This window comes from Octopus bimaculoides, chromosome 5, assembly GCF_001194135.2.
Source record: "Octopus bimaculoides isolate UCB-OBI-ISO-001 chromosome 5, ASM119413v2, whole genome shotgun sequence".
In the NCBI taxonomy this organism is placed as follows: Eukaryota; Metazoa; Mollusca; class Cephalopoda; order Octopoda; family Octopodidae; genus Octopus; species Octopus bimaculoides.
This window is the reverse complement of record NC_068985.1, coordinates 78,281,259-78,296,134: the sequence shown is the minus strand read 5'-3', so window position 1 is coordinate 78,296,134 and position 14,876 is coordinate 78,281,259. Positions and strand designations below refer to the sequence as shown.

The following is a 14,876-nucleotide window of genomic DNA, read 5'->3' as shown; positions in this document are numbered from 1 at the left end:
TATGTATACATATATATATATGTATGTATGTATGTATGTATGTTTGTATGTATGTATGTATAGATGTATGTATATGTGGAGGTGCAATGGCCCAGTGGATAGGGTAGCGGACTTGTGGTCATAGGATCGTGGTTTCGATTCCCAGACCGGGCATTGTGTTTATTGAGCGAAAGCGCCTAAAGCTCCACGAGGCACCGGCAGGGGATAGTGGCGAACCCTGCTGTACTCTTTCACCACAACTTTCTCTCACTCTTACTTCCTGTTTCTGTTGTGCCTGTAATTCAAAGGGTCAGCCTTGTCACTCTGTGTCACGCTGAATATCCCAGAGAACTACGTTAAGAGAATAACAAAATCAGGGTGTGTACTGATATTTCCATTGGCTTGAATGAATGTCTGAAAATGTGTCACTATCCAGTACCTACTCTAGAGGATATTTTTGTGAAGTTAAACAGGGGCAAGATATTTTCAAAACTGGATCTCTTCAATGTGTACCTACAAATTAGAGTAGACGAGGAAAGCTTGTAACAGTGAATACGTATAAAGGACTATATGAATATAACAGATTACAATTTGGTCTAAAGGTCACATTTGCAATTTTCCAACAGGTTATGAATGCAATGTTAGCCGACTATGAATTTGAAATTCCATACCTGGATGAAATATTAATTAAAATTGAATCTCGGGATCAGCATGTTGAGCATGTAAAATGTGTTTTCGAAAAAATAAGAGATTACGGTTTCACACTGAGTGAGGAAAAATGTGAATTTTTCTTACCTAAAATTAAGTATTAAGGACAAATTATCAACAGGAATGGACGACGACAACCGGACCTGTCGAGGGCAGACGCAATTAAAAATATCCCCCCGGCTAATATAACGACCTTACAAGCTTTTCTAGGTCTAGCAAATTATTACCAAAATTATATACCAAATATGCATGAATTGAGAGCTCCATTAAATGATTTGCTAATAAAGTATATAATATATTGAAATTGTTGCTGGCTCATTTTGATTCTGCAACAGAGATTGTTGTAGCTTCTGATGCTTCTGAATACAGTATAGGAGTAGTGATGCTACACAAATACAAAGATGGCAATATGAAGGCAGCGGTTCATGCCTCATATTTTCTGATAGTGGAAGAGAGAAACTATAGTCAAATTGAGAAAGAAGCTCTAGTGATCATTTTCACCATGAAGAAATTTCACAGATTTTTGCACAGTAGAATTTTTCGGCTACAAACTGATCACCGGTAATTATTATCAATTTTTAATTTGAAGAAAGGAATTCCTAACCATACTGCAAATAGGTTACAATGCTGGGGTACAATACTGTTGAATTACGACTTTAAGCTGGAGTATATCCAAGAGGTTAGGCCATGCAGATTGCTTATCAGGGTTAATTCCAAAAAATACGAAACTATTCAAAGATACTGTGATTGCCACATTGTGAGTTTGAAAATGCAATAAAGAACATTTTGTGTAACATCATTTGGGAGCTGCCAGTAACTGTTCAAGATATAAAATTAGAATTGGAGAATGACAAATTCATTGCAAAGAGGAAAGAAACATTGAAGGTAAAAGAAAATAAAAATATATGTAACACAAATATGAACCATTTTTCTCTGTTTGATAATGTGTTGATGTATGCACAAAGAGTTGTGCCAGTGTGTATTAAGTGAATTTCATATGGGACACCCAGGGATTTCAAGAATGAAATCAATAATGAGGAGTTATGTGTATTGGCCTACTATAGACCATGATATTGAACAATTGGTGAAATTCTGCAGAGGTTGTGCTTTCACAGCAAAGTCACCACTGGTGAAATTCCAATCGTGGCCGAAGACAGACAGTCTGTGGTCTAGACTACATATAGATTTTGCTGGACTGGTGAACAGCGCGTATTGTCTGATCATAGTAAACAGCTATACCAAATGGCTGGAGATATATAAATGCAGTCAACCAACCTCGAAGGTAACAATAAGATTTCTTCACAAACTTTTTGCATGATGTGACGTCTCAGACACCGTAGTATCGGATAACAGAATACAGTTTTCGGGGTATGAATTTTAAAATTTCTGCAAGAGGTATGCAGTCAATCACATCCCTACTCTACTGCGTCACCCAAGATCAAATAGCAAGCAGAAAGGTTCATAGACACATTTAAGCGAGCACTAAAAAACGTCAGGAAATGAGTTAAGCAATGATGCAGTACTAAGTCAATTCTTAAGGGTTTACAGGCTAACACCTAACCTGAACACTTGTTCAGGCAAGTTGTCCTGGAAGATAAAATCAATTTCTGATAAATTATTACCTACAAAGAAAAAAAAAAAATTATAGGGAAAACCCAAGAAACACGACAAAGTATTTTAATGTGGGGGATAAAGTTCTTTTCAAAATATATAAGAATGGAAGACAAGGTTGGGAGGTTGGTATAGTGATGAAAAGAATAGGCAATATGATGTACATAATAAAAAGTCAAATAGGAGAGCACAGATGACATTTGAACCAGTTGAAGTCTAAACATACCAGAGAAAGAGAAGAAATACTGATGAAAATTTATTATGATTTGTTCAATGTTCCAACGGCAAAAGTAGCTGAACCTAGGTGGATCAGCAATAGAAAACATAAACAAAACGACTAGAAATAGCCCCTAAGTGAAAGAAGTATTAAAACTTCTGAGGAAATTAAAATCTCACAAAAGAGGGAGGTGATGATGAAAAAAAGAAAGAATAAAATCAAATAAACAATTTGCACTTCCTACAGAAGTCAAATCTCAAAAGGGGAGATGTTATGGCTAGAATCATGACACTCCCTGTGAGAATGGACTAGCTGAACTCGTATAAGTAGTAGCATGTTTGATTGAGAGGGAGAGATGAAAAATCACAAGAAGTTGAAAGGTGTTGTTCGTGGAGTTGCAGGAAATTGTTGAAAAGTTGTTATAGTTCATTGAGAGTTGTTTTGGATTGGTTACTGTTGTTGGCAGAGTGTTTGGGAATATATCAAGTGGAGACAGTTGGTGTCTACTCTATCGTGTGATACTATATGTTGTTGGCACTCCGTCGCTTACGACATCGAGGGTTCCAGTTGATCCGATCAACGGAACAGCCTGCTCGTGAAATTAATGTGCAAGTGGCTGTGCACTCCACAGGCACGTGTACCCTTAACGTAGTTATCTGGGATATTCAGCGTGACACAGTATGACAAGGCTGACGCTTTGAATTACAGGCACAACAGAAACAGGAAGTAAGAGTGAGAGAAAGTTGTGGTGGAAGAGTACAGCAGGGTTCGCCACCATCTCCTGCCGGAGGCTTGTGGAGCTTTAGGTGTTTTCACTCAATAAACACTCATAACGCCCGGTCTGGGAATCGAAACCTCGACCCTATGACCGCGAATCCACTGCCCTAACCACTGGGCCATTGCGCCTCCACGGTACTATATATATCACACTGTATTAGTGCATGACACTAAGGTGACATATACAGAGACCACATTATAAAACACATCTACCCTGTAATGTTATTCTAAAAATAAACAATCACATCAATGGAAAATCAAAGCTACAAGATAGTGTATGATTAATTCAAAACAGTATAAATAACATTACATTTGACAGAGTAATCTGAATGTTAAAGGGTCAAACCTTCCATCAAAATTTCATGTTAGTTTTGTTCCAGATATGTGACAAAGTTGCTTCACTAAAATCTTTATTATTTCCAAAATTAATTGAAACAAAGCAAATATTTTTAACAGAAGTTTAACAAAAAAAAAAAAATAGTTGTTTAAATTTTAATTATGTTTTTGATGTTATTTTCTTGAACTCACAGTGATATTAATGACATTATTTTTCTTGTATGTAGAAAATACCAACAAGCCTGAGATGTCACTACACCCGCCTTCATCATTGGTGTGCATTGAATATAACCCAAAGGACTGTCATATCATATTGGGTGGTTGTTTTAATGGACAACTTGGTAAGTCTTTCATCACTGGCTTCTGAACACCTTAGACTCCTTTGACAATTCAACAACAAAATATTGATATGAAAGAAGAGTATTGTAGTTTGCCATGTAAAAAAGCATTGGTGTGGGTGCAGGTACCACATAAAAAAGCACTGGTGATGGTGCCATGTAACAAGATGGCACTGTCGTGAACGTGAATCTCTGAGTAACAGTTTTTGTGATATTTTTGCTGCTTTTTAATAAAGTATATGTGTGTGTGTGTGTGTGTGTGTGTGTGTGTGTGTGTATGTATTGTCGGTAAATCTTAGATCCGAAAAAGAAGCACACTAAGTTATAGAGCAATATAGTTTATAGATAAAGATAGATAAGGCTGGTCTATGGAATTACCTTGAGTTTATGAACATGAAACCCAGGGTAATCCCATAGACTGGCCTTAGCTATCTTCATCTATATGTGTGTGTGTGTGTGTGTTTATGTCTATGTTTGTTCCCCACCACTGCTTGACAATCAGTGTTAGTGTATTTATGTCCCTCTAACTTAGCATTTTGGCATAAAGAAACTGATAAAATAAGTACCAGGCTTAACAAAAAGTAAGTATTGGGGTTGATTCATTCGACAAAAAATTCTTCATGGTGGTTCCCCAGCATGGCCACAGTCTAATGACCAAAAAAAGTAGAAGTTTAGAAATGTGAGTTTATGTAGATCCTGCTGCATATTTCTAAACAATTCACTTCTGAAGCTCTTTGTCTTCATAATTTGTTATTTTACTATTGATATGAATTTTTCCACAAGAAGAGCTAACCACTGTTGTAATGAGGTAGTTAGATAAGCACACCTGTGGTTTAATACCACCTCTGTATACTCCTCATAGTACGATGGTTGAATCATTTGATACCCTCAACTGTTGGCACTGCTTAATATCAATTTCTACCATTTTCCCTGACAGTTAAACTAGCCGCCAAATACTCTTCATTTCTGTGTTTTTGAAAAACTATACATCTAGAGAATGAGTTTTCTTGAGATGAATACTGCAGTTTAAAAATCTTTCAACAATATATCTATTTTAAGCATGATATAAAAAACGCTATTTTGAATTGATACTGCTTCAATTGTCGATAATTTTGTCCTACAACATTATTGTCTTTTCTGGGGTATTTTCAACCATATTAGAAAATCCAGAGGATTGGAGTGCTTCAGAATTAGCACAGGCAAGGAAATTCATTGCAATCCTAGAAGATTTTAGTTTGAATTTTTATTAGTGGTTTTTGAAACCATATTGAGTGGCTCAGAAATTCTGTTTGCGTTTCTTCAAAATATTTGCTTGATATTTCAAGGTGTATTTGTGACAATTGGTTGATATTGTTGCAGTAGGTGTAACTGTTGTATTGCTTGTGATGTGAGATTAGGCTGGCTGCATATATTACAAACAGAAGCAAAACTCTTGAATGTTTAACATCAGATTTATTTAGGAGAAGGTTGACCATAAATACATACATAAATGATCAAATCCTCACTGGTAGAGAGACTAGGATATCAGGATCAACTTTACTGTATTTTCTCAGCCATTAGTCATCTTGAATATGTGAGAACACTGAATCTTGTTGAAGCTTTGTTCTTGATTTACTTAGCCAGAGCCGAGTTGTGTTCTCTTCAAATGCCATGAGAGCTCTGGTTGATTTTTGGCATGAAACTACTTATCTAGAGAAAAGGGCATGAATCTCAAGGATACTTGAGATGATGTTCTAACTGGTAGCTGATCTCCTGCAAATCAATAGCTGATAAATAGCATTCACAACAAGATTGCATACCCCAACTGTGGCTCAGTCATGATAGTGAATGGATCATTTAGTGAAAAGGATTCAAATCCTAGGGCTCACTACAATATCAAGACCAAATCTGAGGAATTTTGCTACCGGGTTCTGGACGGTGTTGCTGAATCACCAGAGAAATGTGATCAATATCAAATACCAGAAGCTATTTTAAGAACTTTGTTTAAGAACATTTTACATGAAGTTATTGTTTACATTGAGCAAAGATTTAAAGCAATGGAGGAGTTGAGATTTGTTGCATTGTTGAATCTGAAGCTTTTTCATGCCTATGAAAAACATTTTCAATGGAAGCATTTTCATCTTTGGATGTCTATAAAAATATATTGGATGATTTAAATGGATTTGACATGTGAGCTGAAATCAGTATATGCTGCAGATTTTGCAAAGCAAGTGTCAAGCATCTGAGAAGTCACAGATATAATATGGGAGCTTGAACTAAACCAGTCTCTGGCAGAAGTAACAAAATTACTAAGTCTTATTCTAACCAAACCTGCTACATCTGCTTCCTGTGAGAAATCACTTTCTTCATTAAAGCAAGTAAATAATTATATGAGATGTTCTTAAGGTGAAGAGAGATTGAGTAATTTGGTCTTCATTTTCATGAATAAAGAACTTTTGAAGATGAAGGTAGAGCTTGGTGCCGATACATTTTATAAGAAAATGATTAATGAATTTGCCCAAAGGAGATGAAGAATTAAACTGATTTACAAATAAATTTTAGATTGCTCATTACTTGTAGGTTCTATCATTTTCTCAGATTTCTCTTGTAACCAAAAATGATCATCATGGCTAGGATATTGCTAATAGGGTAACATCAAGTACAATGGAGAGGAATATGAAACCTGAAGCATGGCCTGTTGGTAGAAGTGCATTTACTCACATTAAAAATAGTTCAAATCATGTTCACAGGTGGAGAGAAGGCAAATGGTTTTTGGGGTGGGGGGAAAGTAAGGCTCCACTACCCCACTCTCTGCCTTAGTGATTGGCTAGCATTATGGACTGCTTGTCCTGGTTTCCAAGTCACCTTTTGCCACTGATATATATATATATATATATATATGTGATCCACCACATTATTCTCACAAAACTAAGGGTAACTCAAAGATCATGGTCACTTCCCTAACCTCTTCTGCCTCTTCTGTTTAATGCTGTGTGCATCTGTGTGTGTGTGTGTTTTTGCTAGCAATATAGTAACACTTCTTTCAAAAAAATCAAAAGTTTGAGGTCACTCCTGTTAATTTTTTGATTCACATATACTTGCAGGATATTGGGATACACGGAAGGGACCCAGTCCTGTTGAGATGACCCCTGTACCTATGAGTCACCGCGAGCCAGTTCACAAAGCTATTTGGATCCAGTCAAAAACTGGCAATGAGTACTTTTCAGCTTCATCAGATGGCAAAATTCTGTGGTGGGACAACAGGAAAATGTCAGAACCCACTGAAACACTGCTGCTGGATCCAACCAAGAAACAAGATCCCACAAAGGTCCAGGGTGCTATGAGTTTAGAATACGAACCAACTATTGTACGGGAGTATTTATGTCATCTTTTTTCTTTTACCCTGTTTTTTTTTTCATTTTTAGGCATGAATGCAGTACACATGACCTCTTACAACAAGCAGTCCTCAACCATTTTTGTCCCACAGACTGGTTCCATGCAAGACAATTTTTCTACCTACCAGAGGAACATGTGCATAATAAAGTACAATGAAGTGCATAATATATAATTTAATTATTACATATATATTGGGTCATCCCTTAAATAATGTGGTTTTTTTAATACTTCTTTTATTTTTCAAATTTAAGATAAACAAGGTTCTTTTCCAATCTAAAATATACTCTCCTTCATTTTCTACAATACTCTTCCACCTACCCACTGTCTTTGGCACTTGACATTTTTATAGATAACCCATTTCTTGTCACCAGTCACTATTCAGTCCAAAAAAAGGTCCATTCATGAGACATGACAGCAAAGAAGAGCAAGCACACATTCACTCTCTGCATGTGATTAAACTTGGAAAGTTTGTGAAGAACCCATTGACCCAGTTTGCTGACTTTTCTGATGGCATGCAGGTGTTGATGAATGGTTGAATGACCAAATCCAAGCTTCTCTGCTAGTTCCTTAACTGTTACGATGGGATTTTGTTCCACTAGGGTTTGCAGGACATACTCATTGAGCTCTACAGATCTTCCAGGACAAGGCTCATCTTCTAGGCTGTAGTTTCCGGCTTGGAATTTCTGCAACCACCATTGACACTGACTTATGCTTATTGTTCAATCCCCATATACTGCATTAATATTCCTTGCACTTTCCATTGTGTTGTTGCCTTTATTGAACTCAGAAAGCAAAATATGCCAAATATGCTCCTTTGTCACTTCTATTATAGCTTTGAAAAAATAACTGTTAAAATCGAACTGCATTCTTCAAAACTTGCACTATGAATAAATGCAAGGTAAAATTACTACATGCTTTCAATAGTAAGTTGATGCAGGTAGTTTATCCCATTCCCCACCATGTTCGTGCAATTTAGTTCATGCAATTTAGTTCATGCAATTGGAAAAACTGCATTATTTATGGGATGGCCCAATAATACATATCGTTGCTATTATGCAAAAGTGGTGTAAGTCCAAAACGTTGCTTTGTCAAGAAGTGAAAAAATAGTTTTACCATTCCATAGCAAAACCCTTGTTCTATACTTTGACAATTTTTGATATCTTGGCATCTGAAGCAGCTGGAGACATGATAGTTTGCTTGCAAAAATAAATATTGAAAAAAATGTATTTGGTCAAATTTGGACATACAACAGTTTAACATAATAACAACAATATAGATATCATCATCATCAGCATTATCAACATTTAACGTCCATTTTCCATGCTGGCATGAGTTGAACAGGAACTGTCAAGGCCAGGGTCCACACCAAGTTCCATAGTCTGCTTTGACTGGAGGTCTTTCCTGACACCAACCACTTTACAGAGTGTACTGGATGCTTTTAAGTGGCACCATCACCAGTGCTTTTTATATAGAACTAGTACCCACACCAATGCTTTTTGCCATAGATAATACATATTTAATATATGTCATACACAACATATATATATATATATATATATATATATATAGTGTAAAAATCCCTGCAGACTGTGATAGTCAGTAAAATAGAAGCCAAATTTAAAACTTTATTCTCTCTGTGCAGCTCATTACCAAATTTTAAACCCTGTCATCTTAAAAATTGAAGAATATCATGTAGAATAATATGCTCTGAGATGTATGGTTTGGAAAATAAAGAGACAGGATGGTTGCATCAAGAGTGTTTTTGATAATGGATCTGCTTAATCTGGGCTGATTTAGAGCTAGTTGCCTCCAGGGATTTAATTGCATTTTCTAGCAGATCATACATGTGTTGCATAGAAACTGCCTCTTAGTAGAAGAGATAGTATTGGAGATAATGGTAGTAGTTGTGGTGGTGGTTTTAGTGGTTGTAGTAGTGGTGGTAGCAGTGTTGTGGTAATGGTGATGATAGTGTGTGTTGATGTATGTGATGATGATGATGATGATAGGAGTGGTAATCAGGATGGAGACAGTTGTGATTGTGGTAGTGGTGAAAGGTTCTAAAACAAATAGTTTGTTTGTTTTTTTTTATTTCAGTTAATTGATACGACAATTTCTTTAATAAGAATGTTATATTAACAAGGTAGAAAGAATGTTAGTCAAGTAAATCTATTCATATATCATTTTTGTATTTGTTTTGCAAGATTAATGATGTGAAATCATGTTGAAACATGTTGTTGTACCTTGGGAGGGTCATTTTGCCAATAAAAACACATGCACTGATCATATTTTGCATCTTTTTACTATTGTCACTAAAGAAATTAATTAATTACCTAATCTTTTTTATTAATTTATCTACTTAATTAATTGATAAACTACTACATCTATTAAGTTAATTGATTGATCAATGAGTTCATTTCTTGGTTTGTCAAAAGTGAGGCAGCTGATGGCACACTACTGGGATGGTTGCAGATGGTGGCGAAAGAACTTTGATTGTTTGGGCAAATAATTGATGAGTTAATTAGTTAATTGGTTAAGGCGAACAGCTGGCAGAAACATTATCATGCCAGGCAAAATGCTTAGTGACATTTCATCTGTCTTCATGTTCTGAGTTCAAATTCTGCTGAGATTCATTTTGCTTTTCATCCTTTTGGGGTCAAAAAAATAAGTACCAGTTGAGCACTGGGGTTCGATGTAATCTGCTTACCCCCTCCTCCAAAATTGCTGGCCCTGTGCCAAAATTTGAAATCAATTAGTTAATTGGTTGAATGATAATAACGGTTTCTGATTGAGGCACAAGGCCAATGATTTTGAGGGGAGGGTCTTAGTCAATACCATTAACATCAATACCTGACTGGTACTTTATTTTATCCAACCCAAAAAGATGAAAGGCATAGATGACAATTGACAGGATTTAAACTCAGAATGTAAAGAGTTGGTAAAAATACCACAAGACGTCTTTTCTGATGCTCTAATGATTTTACCAGCTTCTGCTTTTAGTTGATTGATAATGGTGGTTTCAAATTTTGGTACAAGGCTGGCAACTTTTGAAGGGAAGTTGACATGATGTTCAACTGCTACTTATTTTATTGATTGTGAAAGGATGAAAGACGAAGATGACTTTGGCAGAATTTGAACTTAGAATGTAAAAATGGACGATGTGTTGCTAAGCATTTTGTCTGGCATGCTAACATTTCTGTCAGCTCATTGCATAAGTTGATTGATAATAATCCTTTCTACTAAAGGCACAAGGCATGAAATTTTGGGGGGAGAGGACTAGTCATCAATTACATTGGCCCCAGTGTTTCACTGGCACTTAATTTATTGACCCCAAAAGGATGAAAGGCAAAGTCAACCTCGGTGGAATTTGAACTCAGAATATAAGGATGGACAAAAATGCTGCTAAGCATTTTTCCCAGCATGCTAACAATTCTGCCAGCTCACTGCCTTAGTTGATTAATAATAATAAAAGAAATGAAACATAACCAGTGCATGTGATTTTATGGGAAAAAATGACTCTTCTAAGGTAAACTAACATCTATTAATAATATAGATTTCAAATTTCAGCACAAGGCCAACAATTTTGGAGGAAGGGTACATTGACCCCAGTGCTAAATTGGCACTTGTTTTATTGAATCTGAAAGGATGAAATACAAAGTCAACCATGGCAGAAGTTGAACTCAGAATGTAAAGATAGACAAAAAGTTACTAAGCATTTTGCCTGACATGCTAATGATTCTGCCAGCTTTCTGCCTTCACAACTATTAATATTAACCCAGCCTAAGGCAGCATGCTGGCAGAATCATTAGCATGCCGGGTGAAATGCTTAGCGGTATTTCGTCTGCCATTACGTTCTGAGTTCAAATTCCGCCGAGATTGATTTGCCTTTCATCCTTTCGGGGTCAATAAATTAAGTACCAGTTACGCACTGGGGTCGATGTAATCAACTTAATACCTTTGTCTGTCCTTGTTTATCCCCTCTATGTTTAGCACCTTGTGGGCAATAAAGAAATAAGAATCATTAGCACACCAGGAAAATGCTTAGTGGCATTTTGTCTGTCTTTATGTTCTGAGTTCAAATTCTGCTGAGGTCGACTTTGCCTTTCATCCATTTGGGGTCAGTAATACAAGTACTGGTTGAGCAACGGGGTCACTGCAATTGACTCACTCACTTTCCCAAACTTACTAGCCTTATGCCAAAATTTGAAATGGATATTAACACAGGTTAAGGCAGTGAGCTGGCAGAATTCTTCGCAACATTTCATCCATCTTCGTGTTCTGAGTCCAAATTCTGCTGAAGTTGACTTTGCCTTTCATCGTTTTGGAGTCAATAATATAAGTACCAGTTGAGCAATGGGGTCAATGTATGTAATTGCTTTACTCCCTCTCCAGAAATCGGTGGCCTTATGATAAAGTTTTAAATCAATATTAACATAGCTTAACCCATTACCTACCAGTGATCTCATATGAGATCACTTAAAAATTACAAATTTCGTAATTATCTGTCAATATTTACATATATCTAACCTTTTTGCTATATCTACTAGGTATATTTCTCTGATATTCAAATGAGGTTTGCTAATTTTTCACTCAATATCTTGCTTATTTCTATTTAAAATGTTATTTTGAAATGTTATTTTGATCATTCCAGCGTGTTTCTAAGGCTGTTTTATGCTAGAAATCAAAGTTTCATAAAAAAATTCCAGTTATGGGAGGTAATGGGTTAAGGTGGCGAGCTGGCAGAATTGCTAGCGCACTGGACAAAATGCTTAGCGGCATTTAATCTGTCTTCACATTCTGAGTTCAAATTCGCTGGGGTCAATAAATTGGTACCAGGTGAGCACTGGGGTTGATGTATGTAATCGATTTATTCTCTCTTCTGAAATCGGTGGCCTTGTGGCAAAATTTAAAATCAATATTAACAGATCTTTAATTAATGTTATTCCTTGTTTTTGTATTGTCTTCTCTCCTAAACTGTAGCCTACTAAATTTATGGTTGGCACCGAATATGGAACTATCATTTTGTGCAACAGGAAAGCCAAATCAGATGCTGAAAAACTTGTCACTATCTACAAGGCGCATTCAGGTCCAGTCTATGCCGTTCAACGAAACCCTTTTTTCACCAAAAACTTCCTCACTGTTGGTGATTGGCAGGCACAGGTAAGATTTGCATATATGTTATGTATCTATTAATGTGTGTGTGAGTGTATATGTGTGAGTGTGTGTTCCTTTTCTTTTTTTTGGTTTTATTTTCTAGAATTTCTCACTAATAGAGCCTCTCTGCAAGATGAAACTGTGTATTCCTTTACCATTAACTTTTACACAACCTTTAGCCTTGCTCCGAGGTGAAACCGCGACTTCCCTTTTTGCTTTTGCCCTATAATTACACCTTATAAACAAATGTTCAAACAAGATTTACTTCTTATTTTTCCTTTTTTTTTTAAATTAAAGTCAACCAAATGTATATCACATTATTTTTTTTTTTTAGACATTTTGGAAACCTGCTCACTCAACCATTGCAAAATGACTTGTTTTTCCATTTTTTCTTTTTTTCCTTAAAAGTTTAAATAATTATTTTCCTCACTTACAGTCTTTGCAAAATTGTATCGACTTATCTCTTCTGTCTCTCGCAATGTCTTTCACTCTTACACTCCTTTACGGTGGGGGTGTCCTGTCTCACTATAATTTTCCTTTTGTTTGTGTTTTTCATATTGTCTCTTTTTGTTTCTATTTTCCTGCTGTTTTGTGTGTTCTTGTATCTTCATCTCTAAGTCTGTGTGTTCATGTATTTGTCTGTTTGTGTGTTCGTTTGACTGTAACTCTACGTGTTTCGTCTGTGTGTCTATGTTTTTAAGTTTCTGTACTTCTGGGTTGTCTTGTTTCTGGTCTGCATGACTCTGTCCTTTTAATTCCTTTGCTGGTACTTCCACTGGTAAATTTTCTCCGTTTCTTGTCATGGGTTGAGTTTCTTCTTCCATTCCTTTACACTTCTTCACTTCCACTGTCGTCGGTGACTTTCTTCTTTCTCTTTTCCTGGGTTTTACCTCAGCCAAATTCCTATCATATTCCGTTCTCTGCTTCTGCTTTTTTTTCCACCACTATATCTTACTGTACACTCTCTTCCACCATTTCTACTGCTGCTCTTGGGCATTTCCTTCTCAGGTGCTCTCTTTCACCACATCTGTAACATTTTGGGGGTCTCCACTCCAACATTACTTCCAGTTTTTCACCATTTGGTAATTCCACAGTTTTCGCCATTTCTTTGTAATATTCTTCAATACCATATACCCATCAATTCAATTGTTGAGTTCTGCTTACTATGCAAATCTCCAGGTTTTCACTTCCTTTCACCAGCTCTGAATTAAAAATTGCAACTATTACCCATTCTGAGTCTATCGACGATGGGATTCTTCCCACCCTGACCCTGACGATTCTTTTACCCAAACAGCTCAACATCAATGTCCATTTCTCTCCAAGTATCAGTCTGTTATCATTCATTTTCGCCTCCTCTTTTGATGCAAAGGTTACTGTTATAGTCACATATTTCCTTCCTCTTGTAAAAAAAGTTATTCCTTCACCCATTCGTTCCTTCAATATTTCCTTTATCTCTTCCTGCGACGTGTGTTCTATTCTCCTATCTTCATTTGAAAATGTTCTGAATATCACTGTCCTGCTTTCCATTTTTCTTTTTTTCTTCCTCAGGCAGGGTCATTTTTATGTTTGATCCTTCTTTTTTTATCATGCCATAATATTTTGTTATCTTCTCTTCATTCCACTCCATCCTCTTCGGCTTCAGCACATGTGGCTCCAGGGTGTCTTGACCTCCAGTAGCTTCTGCGTAACTCTTCATTTTTTTCATTAGTCACTTCCACCCAACAACAGTGGCTTTGCACAAAAAATCTCGCTTCGAATTCTTCAAAAAACAAGAAAAAGGCATGGCTTGCTAGCTGTCAGTGCTTATTTGCCTTTGAAAACATATATTTCAAGTGAAATACATTCACTGATTTTGAAAATAGAAATATTGCATTTCTAAATCACTCAGAGAGATTTATATAGTATCACCATGATAATGTGATGCTATGTTGCCAACTTAGGTGAATAAGCATTGACAGCTAGCAAGCCATGCTACTCCAGACTGATGATGAGTAATGACTCTGAAACTAGTCTCTGGATGCTGGCTTTGCTGGGTAGAGGTGCTTATCTCTCCTGTTTGAAAACATAAGGACACAGAAAATGTGTCAAGGCCAACTGGAAACGGTGTTTCCCAGGGCTAAATAGCAGTCGCATTCTTCCCTTTCATGGGACTGCCATATTGAGTTGGCAACATAACATCACCTTATATATATCATCATCATCATCATCATCATCGTTTAACGTCCGCCTTCCATGCTAGCATGGGTTGGACGATTTGACTGAGGACTGGTGAAACCGGATGGCAACACCAGGCTCCAATCTAATTTGGCATAGTTTCTACAGCTGGATGCTCTTCCTAACGCTAACCACTCAGAGAGTGTAGTGGGTGCTTTTACGTGTCATCC

At 36.5% G+C, this 14,876-nt stretch overlaps 1 protein-coding gene across 1 annotated transcript in view; it reads left to right on the top strand.

The window, feature by feature from the left end:
* LOC106880245 (dynein intermediate chain 3, ciliary) overlaps window positions 1-14,876 on the top strand; it is a 61,195-nt gene that overhangs the window by 25,885 nt on the left and 20,434 nt on the right. Inside the window, exons 6-8 of the mRNA XM_052967807.1 lie at window positions 3,856-3,969; window positions 7,050-7,312; window positions 12,319-12,498. Of these exons, the coding sequence (XP_052823767.1) occupies window positions 3,856-3,969; window positions 7,050-7,312; window positions 12,319-12,498 (557 nt within the window). The remainder of the gene's footprint in view (window positions 1-3,855; window positions 3,970-7,049; window positions 7,313-12,318; window positions 12,499-14,876) is intronic.